A 13,420-nucleotide genomic window follows, 5' to 3' on the forward strand; every position below is an offset into this window, starting at 1 on the left:
CCAGAGGTGAAATTCAGACTTTAAAAATTAGAATCCAAAAACTAGAAGCAAATAACTTCACAAGAGAGCAAAAGTCTGTAAAACGAAATCAAAAGAATGAAGAAAAAATTGAGGAAAAGATTAACTACCTCATTGATAAAACAATAAACCTGAAAATAGATCCATCCAGGAGAGAAAATTTAATAAATTTTGGACTACTAAAAACCATGATAAAAGAAAAAGCCTGGACATAATTCTATAGAAAATTACTGAAAAAACCTGCCCTGATATTCTTGAACAAGAGGGTAGAGATTGAAAGAATCCACAGATCACCTTCTGTACTAAATCCCCAATTGACAACACCCAGGAATGTGATAGCCAAATTCAAGAACTTCCAGACCCAGAAAAGATACTACAAGTTGCTATAAAGAAACCATTCAGATATCATTGAGCCACAGGATAACACAAGACCTGGCTGCATCCACAATGCAGGACCAGAAGGCATAGAATATCATATTCTGGAAAGCAAGGGAATTGGGTCTACAAGCAAGAATCAGCAATACCCAGCAAAATTGACTATTATTCTTGCAGGGGAAAGTATGGTCATTTAATAAAATAGAAGACTTCTAAGAATTCCTAAAGAAAAGACCTGACTTAAACAGAAAATCTGATGCCCAAACACAGAACTCAAGAGAATGACTGAAAGGTAATTAAGAAAGAGAAAAAAAATTTTAAGGGACTCAATAAGTTCAAATGATTTGTATACCTATAAGAAAAGATGGCCAGTAATGCTTTAAAACTGTTATCATCAGGGTAGCTAGAAGAAATGTACTTGGAGGGTATAGTGACAAACTGTATAAGATGATATGTCAAAAAATATGGGTTCAAAAAGGGGATAATACTAAGAGAAATGGGAAAAGAGATGACATGGGGTAAATATATATTTCATAAAGAAGCTCATGGGAGGAGAGGAATTGAATACAATGGAAGGGTGAAAGAGGTTGGTGACAGGTAATACTTAAATTTTACATGTATTGAAATTGACTCAGAGAGGGAAGAACAATCAGATCCACTGGGGTAGAGAATTGTATCATGCCCTATAGAGAAGTAGAAGGTTAATAAATGGGCTGGTGGGGAGGGGAGCAATAAAAGGAAGGGAGAGTTTGGGGGGTTTGTTTAAAAGGCATATTAGTAAGAGGAAAATAAATAAGAGGGGGAGGGTTTGGGAAGGGGAGTAACATCAAGGAGGGGAAAGTGGGGGGAGAATGACTAAAAGCAGAAAGTTGGAGGGGAGGGTAAGGGAGATAAAAAAAGGCAGAAGAATCAAAGGAGAAAGTCAAAACGGAGGGGAATATACATACAGTAATCATAACTGTGAATGGGATGAGCTCACCAATAAAAAGGAAGCAGCAGAATGAATTAAAAACCAGAACCCTGTCATATGTTGTCTTCAAGAAACACTTGAGGCAGGTAGACATACACAGGCTAAATTAAAAGTAAGAGGGTGCAGCAGAATTTACCGGGCTGCATCTAAGACAAAGAAGGCAGGAGAAGAAATTATGATCTCAGATAAAGGTAAAGCAAAAATAGATCTGATTAAAAGAGATAAGGTAGGTAATTACATCTTGATGAAAGGCAGTATAAATAATGAAGAAATATATCAGTACCCAACATATATGCACCAAATTGTACAGCATTCAGATTTCTAAAGGAGAAACTAAAGGAGCTTAAGGAAGAAATAAGATAGTAAAACCATACTAGTGGGGGACCTCAACCTTCCCCTATCAAAACTAGATAAATTAAACCAAAAAATAAATAAGAAAAGTAATGGAAGTGAATGAAATGTTAGAAAACTAGAACTAATAGATATCGGGAGAAGAATAAAAGAAAGATAAAAAGGAATATATCTTCTTTTCAGCAGCACATGGCACATATAAAAAGACGGACCATGTATTAGGGCATAAGAACATTGCAAACAAATGTAGGAAAGCAGAAATAATATGCAATTTTTTTCATACCACAATGCAATAAAAATCATAATCAATGAGGACTTGGGGAAAGGCAGATTTAAAATTAATTGGAAACTTAAAATAATCTATTTCTTCAAAATTGGTTGGACAAAGAACAAATCAAAGAAACAATTATTGATTTCATTGAAGAGAATGACAATGAGGAAACAATTTCTCAAAATCTATGGGATAATATGAGCACAGCCAAAGCAGTACTTGGGGGAAAATTTATATCCTTGAATGTATATATCAACATATCAGAGAGGGAAGAGGTCAATGAATTGGGCATGCAACTTAAAAAAACTAGAAAGAGAACAAATTAAAAATCTCCAGACAAAAACTAAATTGGAAATCATAAAAATTAAAGTAGAATTAGTAAAATTGAAAGCAGAATTATTGAACTAATAATAAGTAAGACTAGGAGCTGGTACTTTGAAAAAAACAAAATTAATCTAATTTAAAAAAAGAAAGGAGAAAATCAAATTAACAGTATAAAAGATGAAAGGGGAAATCTCACCTCTAATGAAGAGGAAATTAAGGTAATTATTAAGAACTATTTTGACCAATTATATGGCAATAAATATGAGAATCTAGGTGAAATGGGTGATTAAAAAAAACAACAACTATAAATTGCCTAGATTAACAAAAGAGGAAATAGAAAACTTAAACAATCCCATCTCAGAAAAAGAAATTGAATAAGCCATCAAGAAACTCCTTAAGAAAAAATCCCCAGGGCCAGATAGATTCACAAGTGGATTCTATCAAACATTTAAAGATGAATTAATTATAATGCTCTACAAACTATTTGACAAAATAAGCAAAGTAGGAGTTTTGCCAAATTCCTTTTATGATACAAATATGGTACTGATCTCAAAGCCAGGCAGGCCAAAAACAGAGAAAGAAAACTACAGACCAATCTCCTTAATGAATATAGATGCAAAAATCTTAACTAGAATACTAGCAAAAAGTCTCCAGCAAGTGAACATGAATATTATTCACTATGATCAGGTAGGATTTATACCAGGAATGCAAGGATGGTTTAATGTTAGGAAAATCGTCCATATAATTGACCATATCAACAACCAAACCAACAGAAATCACATGATTATCTCAATAGATGCAGAAAAAGCCTTTGAAAAAATTCAACACCCATTCCTATTGAAAACACTACAAAGTATAGGAATAAAAGGGCCTTTCCTAAAAATAATAAACAGTATATATTTAAACCACCAGTAAGCATCATCTGCAATGGGGATAAGTTAGAAGCTTTCCCAATAAGATCAGTAGTCAAGCAAGGATGCCTATTATCACCTTTATTATTTTACATTGTATTAGAAATGCTAGCAGTAGCAATTAGAGAAGGAAAAGAAGTTGAAGGGAATAAAATAGGCAAAGAGGAGATTAAACTATCACTCTTTGCAGATGATATGATGGTCTACTTAAAGAATCCTAGAGAATCAACTAAAAAGCTAGTGGAAATAATCAATAACTTTAGCAAAGTTGCAGGATACAAAATAAACCCACATGAGTCGTCAGCATTTCTATATACTTCCAACACAACTCAGCAGAAAGAGTAAGAAAAATTCCATTTAATACCACCCTAGATAATATGAAATATTTAGGAATCTATTTGCCAAGACAATCACAGGAATTATAGAAATACAACTACAAAACACTTTCCACACAATTAAAACTAGATCTAAATAATTGGAAAAATATTAATTGCTCATGGATAGGATGAGCTAATCTAATAAAAATGACAATCGTATCCAAATTAATTTACTTATTCAGTGCCATATCTGTCAAATTTCCAAGAAAAATTTTTATTGAATTAGAAAAAATTATAACAAAGTTCATTTGGAAGAACAAAAGATCAAGAATATCAAGGAACTAGTGAAAAAAAATGTGAAAGATGGGGACCTAGCAGCACAAGATCTTAAACTGTACTATAAAGCACTGATTATCAAAAACAATATGGTACTGGTTAAGAGACAGAAGGGAGGATCAATGGAATAGACTTGGGGTAAATGACCTCAGCAAGATAGTGTATGATAAACCCCAAAGATCCTAGCTTTTGGAATAAGAACCCACTATTTGACAAAAACTGCTGGGAAAATTGGAAAACAGTATAGGAGACATTAGGTTTAGATCAAAAGCTCACACCCTATACCAAGATAAATTCAGAATGGGCAAATGACTTAAAAATAGAGAAGGAAATTAGAAGAACATAAACCTGTCTGATCTATGGGATAGAAAAGAATTTAAGACCAAGTAAGAGACAGAGAATATTATAAAATGTAAAATGAATAATTTTGATTACATTAAGTTAAAAAGGTTCTGTACAATCAAAACCAATGTAACCAAAATTAGAAGGGAAGCAACAAATTAGGAAAAAAATCTTTATAACAAAAACCTCTGATGAAGGTCTAATTTCTCAAATTTATAATGAGTTAAGTCAATTGCTTAAAAAAATCAAGCCATTCCCCAATTAATAAATGATCAAGGGACATGAATAGGCAGTTTCAAAGAAAGAAATCAAAACTATCAAAAACACATGAAAAAGTGTTCTAAATCTCTTTTAATTAGAGAAATGCAAATCAAAACAATTCTGAGGTACCACCTCACATCTAGCAGACTGGCCAATATAACAGCAAAGGAAAGTAATAAATGTTGGAAGGGATGTGGCAAAATTGGGACACTAATGTATTGCTGGTGGATTTGTGAATTTTTTGTCTGGAAGGCAATTTGGAATTATGCCCAAAGGGCTTTAAAAGAATGCCTGCCCTTTGAGTCAGCCATACTACTGCTAGGTTTGTACCCCAAATAGATAATAAGAAAAAACACTTGTATAAAATTTTTATAGCTGCACTCTTTGTGGCAAAAAATTGGAAAATGAGGGGATGTCCTTCGACTGGGAAATGGCTGAACAAATTGTGATATCTGATGGTGATGGAATACTATTGTGCTGAAAGGAATGATGAACTGAAGAAATTCCACGTGAACTGGAATGACCTCCAGAAATTGATACAGAGTGAAAGAAGCAGAACCAGGAGAACATTGTACACAGAGACTGATAACATTATGGCACAATCAAATGTAATGGGATTCTCTCCTAGAAGCCATGCAATAATCCAGGACAATTTTGCGGGACTTATGAGGAAAAACTGTCAAGAGTAAAATTGCAGGAAAAAACCTTATATCGATCATGTAGTTTGATGAGAATATAATTGGGGATGTAGACTCTAAAAGATCAACTCTATATATATTTATAATATAGAAATGGGTTTTGAACAATGATACATATAAAACCCAGTAGAATTGCTCATTGGCTCCGGGAGGAGGGAGGAAAAGAACATGAATCATATAACCCATGGGAAAATATCCCTAATTAATTAATTAAATAAAAATGGAGGAAAATAAAAGAGCATAACTGAATTTAAGTAAAATATCTTATTGGGGGAAGGAAGGAGGGGAAAAAACAACCGTAGTTGAAAATAATGTTTATGTTTAGGCTTTATATCAATTGACATAATGATCTGACTATACACTGATGAGAACTTGTTTAAAGTAAGAATTCAATCTTGATCTTTTACCTTCATTCTGTCAAGCTGCCAACAGCTAAATATAAGTAGAAGTATCCCTAACCAAGAAAGATAGGATCAGGGCTTGTGATTTCACTGGCATAGAGAAATGCCCAATGAGAAAGTTCTCTTTACCCCTAACAGATATAGCTTCGTAAGTAGAAAAGCTATTGTGGCCAAAACAGTCAAGATTTATATGTAATAATGATGATGAGAGTAGCTAACATTTATACAGTATTTTCTATATAAAAGGCAGCTCAATGGATAGAGCTCAGGTCTGGAGTCAGGAAGATTTAGTCCAAATCTATGTGTTCTTGAGCAAGTCACTTAACCTGTTTGTCTTAATCCATAACACTTTCTAGGCAAACCACTCCAGTGTCTTTACCTAGAATTCTATAGAGAGCATGTTATGTTATACTCTACAAGGTCATGAAGAGCTGGACACAACTGAATGACTGAACAACAATGTGTCAGGTACTGTGCAAAGCACTTTATAACTATTATCTTATTAGCATCTTATAACATTTTTATTTAATTATAATTTATAAATATTACCTCATGGGGCAGATAAGTGGCTCAGTAGCCTGGAGACAGGAGGTTCTGAGTTCAAATTTGGTTCCAGACATTTCCTAGCTATGAGACCCTGGGCAAATTACTTGACCACAGTTGTCTAGTCCTTACACTCTTCTGCCTTATTGATTCCAAGGCAGAAGGTAAGGGTTTAAGAAAATAACATATTGGGGGCAGCGGTAGCTCAGTGGATTGAGGGAGGCCTAGAGATGGGAGGTCCTAGGTTCAAATCTGGCCTCAGACACTTCCCAGTGACTGGGCAAGTCACTTAACCCCCATTGCCTAGCCCTTACCACTCTTCTGCCTTGGAGTCAATACACAATAATGATTCCAAGATGGAAGGTATGGGTTTAAAAAAAAAAAAGAACATATTATTTAACTTATAAATGATAGTAATAATAACATAAATTAGAGTAATATTTATATATGTTTTAACTATGTACCAGGCACTGTGCTAACCACTTTACAGTTATTATCTCATTTGATCTTCATAACCACCCTGAGAGATAGATGCTATTATTATCCCCATTTTACAGATGAGGAAACTGAGACAAGCAGAAATTGCCCAGTGCCATATAGCTAGAATCTGAAGCTACATTTGAACTCCAGTCTTCCAAGCCCCAGACCCACTGCTCTATCCACTGTTTTTTCCTAGCTGCCTCAATTCTGTTAACATTGATAATTTTTACAATGCCATGTAATATGAACACGTCCAATTACAATTAACTTTAAATCTACTACATTCATTCAAGTATCCACTACTAATTAATTCATTCATTACTGATCTGTTGCAAAAAATACTCTGAAATGACAAATTTCAAAAGTTCACTTTTGTTTTTTTCTACCCATTTACCCCCCTTACTCAGCTCTTCTTTCCACATCAGAACTTTAGATAAAGGTATGTCTTTTAACAGTACAGTTCTGGAGAGATGGCATGGTGAAGACTCTCTTGTACTTAGATGAGAAGCCTGGTCTGAATCTCACCTCCTGCAGAGACTAGTTTTTAATGACAATGGGGAAAAGTTACTTAACCTCTGAACCTCAATTTATGTATCCTATGAAATAGGAATATCTAAAATACCTACCTCACCAAGATAGTCATAAGGACCATGAGAAAGTATATGATCGCCAGAATCTAGAAAAGTACTTTAAGGTTTATAAAGTACTTACATACAGTTTTATTATCTGATATTATACAACACTCCATGGTCTTTGATGTATTAAAAATCAAGCTCTACTGACACATTTCTTTATAAATTTAATATTTCTCAGATAAATTGATTCTCTCTCAGATTTACCAAGAAAAGCATTCTACAAGGTAGACACTCAAAAATTATTTGGGATAGTCCAAAAATACTTCAATTTAATTTGATCAATATTATGAAGTATCTATTTTACACGAAAGGTACCTTAATACTAACAACCTCAGTATACTCTCCATTGATCCATACCTACCTGTAGACCCAGATGTTGTTTCAGGAGATGATACATTCTGAGTTGCTTTTTCATTTCTCTGGTTTGTTGTAGAAATGATTAGTTTGTCTTGTCCCCTGACACTTATTTCCGTTTTGTTACCAACTCCCTTTAAAACAAGCCAGATTAAAAACTGGATAATTAGTAGGCAAATGGCATCAATTAAAAATGTGTTTTAGAATAATCATGATCATTGTTTCATAACCCTATGCCACCATATCCTTCACTCTAGTTATCCTATTAACTCATCAATTCTCTTAACATAAAAGTCAGCCAAGAGGTAGTGAATATATTTCTATTTCAGAGCTAAGACAGAAAGAAAAACTCCAGTCATGTAATGAACAAAATCAAAATTGAATCTAAAGCTCCTAATTTCATATCAAACGTCAAATACAATATCTTTGAATTTAAATGTTTTCTCCCTATACATTAAATTTAAATGGAAAAAAGCTCTGATCAATTTCATCTGGTAGGTTCTAGCATGAAGTACAAGTGTCTTACTCAGAGCAGAAAAGTCTTCTTATGTATGTCCCCAAACAATTCTCATAGCTATCAACAGAATTTATGAGTACCTATGCAAGTTGAGGATAGATAGCATGTGTGCAGGCAACTATTATTTTTAAAAAACTTGACTTTAAAATTTCCCAACTGAGGGCAGCTGGGTAGCTCAGTGGATTGAGAGCTAGGCCTAGAGATGGGAGGTCCTAGGATCAAATCTGGCCTCAGACACTTCCCAGCTCTGTGACCCTGGGCAAGTCACTTGACCCCCATTGCCTAGTCCTTACCACTCTTCTGCCTTGGAGCCAATACACAGTATTGGCTCCAAGACAGAAGGTAAGGGTTTAAAAAAAAAATTCCCAACAAAGCCTAAATTAAGGAGTGACTATTTTATTGAAAGTCTTTTAAAGGGCTTTCTTTCAAATTTCTTTTAAAGTGTTATTTAAGAAAGGGTTTAATTCATATAAAACTTTTAGGGAATGGATCTACTGTATAGAAGTACAGTTGTATCCAGGTATTCCTGTGAAGTATTTATTGCTATTTTGAATAAAACTACAACAAAACAATTTAAAATACATATCCATGCACTATTGACAAAACTATCTACCAAGTCAGATGTAGAACTGGGCAATAAGGTCTGAAGAGATGATTGTTTCAAGGCTACAGGATAGCAACTACAAAACAACCAGAAATAGCTTGACTGGCAAAGGTACATTAAGATTTGTCTTGAGTGAATGCTCCCTCTTCTGTATCATGGGATTTAGTCTACACTTATACTTTAGCAACTATATATAGTTAATCGTTTTAGAATAAACACAGTCTGAGAGTTCCTTAGATAGGAATTTAGTTGTGTTACACTGCAGTAGATATTGCCTGCCCATTTCTGACCCCAAAAAGCCAATCAAAACGACTGACAACTAAACATTTTGTGAATGGTTGTCAAAATAGAAGATCCAACGCTGGTATTAAAGTGGCTTTAAAAGAAAGTATTCATTCTTATAATCAAAAATACATGATTTAATAGAAATGATCTTATGCAACTATTATGAAGACCATACAGGTCACAAAACAGGCAAAGGATGCAGCTTCTCTATGACTAGGGAGCCAAGCTCTATCTTGGCTACAAATCTCAACATTAATTTATTTCATATGGGGATAATGAAAAAGAAAAAACAAAACAAAAACAGTTTCTCCCCCAAGGAAATTCTAGCTTTTTGCCTAAATGTCCTTAGGCTTAAAAAGACTAAACTGCATTTCAAATGCCTTCTTGTATTAAAAAAAAATTTTTAAAGCTTCACTTTGGAAATACCTTTGTTGAATAAACAAACTGATCAATGAATTTCCCATCTCCCGCAGCATTCTGAAGAGCAAATACTTGTTCAATTTTCACAACTGGAGACATGTTACACTTCTGCAGATCTAGGCTGCCTTTGTGCATTGTAATGGAAGCAGGTAAAGATTTCCTTGCTGCTGCTGTTTTCCATGCTATTTTAACAGGGGGTGGCTCTTCCTCTTCCACACTTGTATGCCGTCTCTGGCTGTGTCTCCGTATCTCAGTACTTGGTAGTGAGGAGGCTGCCTCCCCTGCATTGCTCTGTTCTGGTTGAGTGTTCAGCACTGCTTTAGGTCTCCGGTTCTTTTTCACTTCTGTTTTGGAGGCAGCACTCTTTTTTGCTTGGGATAAAACTTCCTCAGGCTGTTTGTCAACATAGATGAAAGTATATTGTTCTATTCTTTCTTCTCGGGTCATCTTCAAAGCTTTTTCTGCATGGGCAATGCCAATATCCCACTGGGCCCTCTCACGCTGTGGTCGGGGTTTTCGAATCTTTAGAACAGAAATGGGCATACTGAATCAGTCAGTCATATATTAGATGCTCCAAATTTGATTATGCATTTTAAAAGCATATAATTCCTTTGTAATAAAAAAAGAATTCCAACTAGTAATCCAAAAACAAATGTAAGGACACACACACACACACACACACGATATAAAGTTAAATGAACATTTACCACTGTTCCATTTACCCAATGGAAAAGTCAAACAAAGGAAGTTTTAATATTATTTGACTGGACAGTAATAACGAGAGAGAGAAAAGAAAAATAAAAAAGACAGTGACTAAAGGCAGCTGGATGAATATCAAAATAGAAAATCAAGCTTAAAAAGAGTAGAATTCTATTTTCTCTTTCTGACTGAAGAAAGGAATTAGGTTACAGGGAACAAAAGATAATTTTTGTCATCTTTTGTTAGCAGCAGTATTTATTAAGTACCTACTAGGCACTGCATATAAATCCAATAGTGATATGATCCCACATCTCATGGCCATTGAAGAAGCACAGAGAAGGAACAGAGAAAGGAAGATAGTGTGGCTGAATTGCAGAATGCAGAATGCAGACTGGGGAATAATATCCAGTGAGGCTGGAAAAATAGTTTGGGGCCAGGTTGTTTAGAGCTATAAAAGCTAAAGAGTTTATATTTTATCCTAGGGGCAATAGGAAGTCATTGGAGTTTGCAGAATAGGGGAGTCATATAGTCAAGAGTTGTGCTTAAGGAAAATTATTTCAGCAGTATAATGTAGGAAGGACTGCAGTGATGAGAGATTTAAGGCAGAGAGACCATAGGAGACTGTTGCAATAGTCTAGGTGAGAAGTGATGAGGTCCTAAACAAAGGTAGTAACTGTGTGAGAGTGAAGGGACTAGAGGTGAGAGATGTTGTGGAGGCAGAAAAGGGGCAAGTAAAGGAGACCAAAGAATGGTCAAACAGGTAGAAGAAGAAGAGTCATATCACAAAAACACCAGAGAAGAGAAAGATCTAGGAGAGGATAGTAAAAAATGGCAAATGCTGCAGATCAGTCAAGAAAAATAGGGAATGAAAAAAGAACATCAGTTTTGGTGATTTAAAGAGCAATAGTAACTTTGGAGAAAAATGTTTCAGTTGAATGAGGTCAGAAGCCAGATTGAAAAGTGCTAAAAGGGTAAAAGAAGAAGAACTAGTGGATATTCTTTGGCTGAAAAGGGAGAAGAGACCTAGAATAATTGCTTCAGGGGATAGCTATGTCCAGTGAAGGTTTTTTTAAATATAGGGAACATTAGAACTCAAGTCTTCTTTACTATAAGCCACCATTCTATCCAGCATGCCATGGTAATTTTAAAATATTACATTAAGAATGTTTTTTTAACAAATTTGAAACTTTGGGTCTGAAAATTATTTTTAACATGACTAAATTCAAAAGAAAATCTTACATCTAATGTGTTTAAATCTTAGTAGAGTAATAAGAAATCAACATCTTCTCAGGAAGCTAAAACTAAGACCTTAATGGTTTCTCTAGACTTAGCTTCCTTAGATAGCTGATAGAGACCAAAAACCACTTGTTTTGTAGTGATAAAATTTCCATGACAAAGACATGGAATAAAACTTTTTTTGTGTGAAGTACTAATTGGAGGAAAAGCAGAGCAATGAACAATAGAGTGACATGAAAGCCTTTCGTTTTCCAGAATGAAAAAGTATTTAAACCATGTACCTAGAACAAATTTAACTAAATAGTATATCAGGGCAAAAGCTCCCAATATGGTAATCTGCCAAAGGAAATCTTTGGAGAAATAACATTTTTAGTTGAAAAGCTCTTGCTTCCTTCTCTCCTAATTTCATCTGGAGACATCAAAGTAGCTGGCAAATGGCACATTTAAGCAGAACTATGGACTGATATGAAGACTCTTCCTTTTCTACCCCAAACCACAAGCTTTCGTCACATGGTTAGCTCTAAGGACTTAAAGAGAGTTGTAACAAAAGAGAAGATGGTTGAGCATTTCTGAAAAGGAAGATATGGCAAATAGTTTCAAATGAGATACATTATTTAGTGAGAGTGGGGCTTAAGAAATGTGTATGTGTGTGTGTGTGTGTGTGTGTGTGTGTGTGTGTGTGTGTGTGTTGCCTGTGGAATCAGTTTTCTGTCTCATTGGTTTCTTGGTTAACTTCCTTTCTCTGAGGGCTTATCTATACCTGAATTTACTCAGTAGTCTTTGACCTCCAGGTCACTTTGTTAAACAAAGCAGAGAGAGAGAGAGAGATCTGCTTCTGACAATGCAATGAGTGATGCAGGGAAACCAAGGCCAATTTGACTAGATCACAGAATAAGGGGAAAGAAATTATGTGTAATGAGTCTGGGAACATAGGTAGGAACATTAGAAGTTTATATTTTATCCAGGATGCTAGGGGGAGTCATTAGAATTTAGAGAGGGAGTGAAATGGTCATATTTACACTTAAGGAAAATCACATGGATAGCTATGTGGAAGATGGATTAGATTGAAGTAGAGAGTCTAGTCATTGTAATCTAGGTGATAAGGGATGATGATGAGCCAAGATAGCAGCAACACTGGTGCAAATAAGCAACATTTGCATTAGAACTACCATTATAATCTCTAAGGCACTTCCAGTTATTTTCCTTTTCTGAGAAAATGTAGATACCGATAGGAATACTAAAATGCTATTAAAGCAGTGTGAAAGTGAAATTATAGGATTATATATATATATAAAAGTCAGGATATCTGACCTCAGACATACTAGCTATGTGATCCTGGGCAAGTCACTTAACCTCTGCCTTAATCCAGTTGGAGAAGGAAATGGCGAACCACTCCAGTATTTTTGCCAAAAAAACTCCATGTACAGTATTGGTGTGTGTGCTATGGTCCACAGGGGTCATAAAGAGTTGGACACAACTGAATGACCAAATAGCACTATTTAGAGCTAGAAAGAGACCTCAGAATTATCTACCCTAGTTCTATTATTTTACAGATGAGAAAACTGAGGGCAGGCCTCTCCTACCCTCTAAATGAAAAGATTTGCCCAAGGTCACACAGGTACTTAATTAGAAGAGTCAGGAGTCACACTGAGGTCTCAACTAAACTCCTATAACATTCCTTCCTTCGTCTCCCTGTCAATCTTTCCTCCATCAAATTTTCTTAGAGAACTTTCTGTTTTGCTTCATTTCATTTTAATTTATAGCAACATGTACACATATTTGAATTTTCCTAATGGAATGTGGGCAAAAGTATTTGGTCACAGTAGGCATTTAATAAATATTTGTTGACTGGCTGTTGACTCTTTGTTCTCCACTGTTATTTTGAGGCCAGTGTTTTTCCTCAATGACATTAATTTTACCTCCTTTGAAATTACAGATCTGTCTGTCTGTCAGTCTGTCTCCCTTGCTGCTGGTCAACAACCTACCTCTAGAACCCCTTCTCACATTCCACAATAACTATGACACAATTCATTCTTCTTTACTACCCTTCAGTCTTTCTTTGAACCTTATTT

General features: G+C 35.0%; 1 protein-coding gene across 7 annotated transcripts in view; it reads right to left on the minus strand.

Moving 5' to 3' along the window:
• The window catches only part of NSD3 (nuclear receptor binding SET domain protein 3), a 179,070-nt gene that overhangs the window by 47,013 nt on the left and 118,637 nt on the right, over window positions 1-13,420 (minus strand). For all 7 annotated transcript variants that reach the window (XM_007476363.3, XM_056813517.1, XM_056813515.1 and 4 more), the window contains exons 6-7: window positions 9,420-9,935; window positions 7,595-7,721 (exon numbers count right to left, since the gene is read on the minus strand). In XM_007476363.3, coding sequence (XP_007476425.1) covers window positions 7,595-7,721; window positions 9,420-9,935 — 643 coding nt within the window. The remainder of the gene's footprint in view (window positions 1-7,594; window positions 7,722-9,419; window positions 9,936-13,420) is intronic.

This window comes from Monodelphis domestica, chromosome 1 (assembly GCF_027887165.1).
Source record: "Monodelphis domestica isolate mMonDom1 chromosome 1, mMonDom1.pri, whole genome shotgun sequence".
NCBI classification, from domain to species: domain Eukaryota; kingdom Metazoa; phylum Chordata; class Mammalia; order Didelphimorphia; family Didelphidae; genus Monodelphis; species Monodelphis domestica.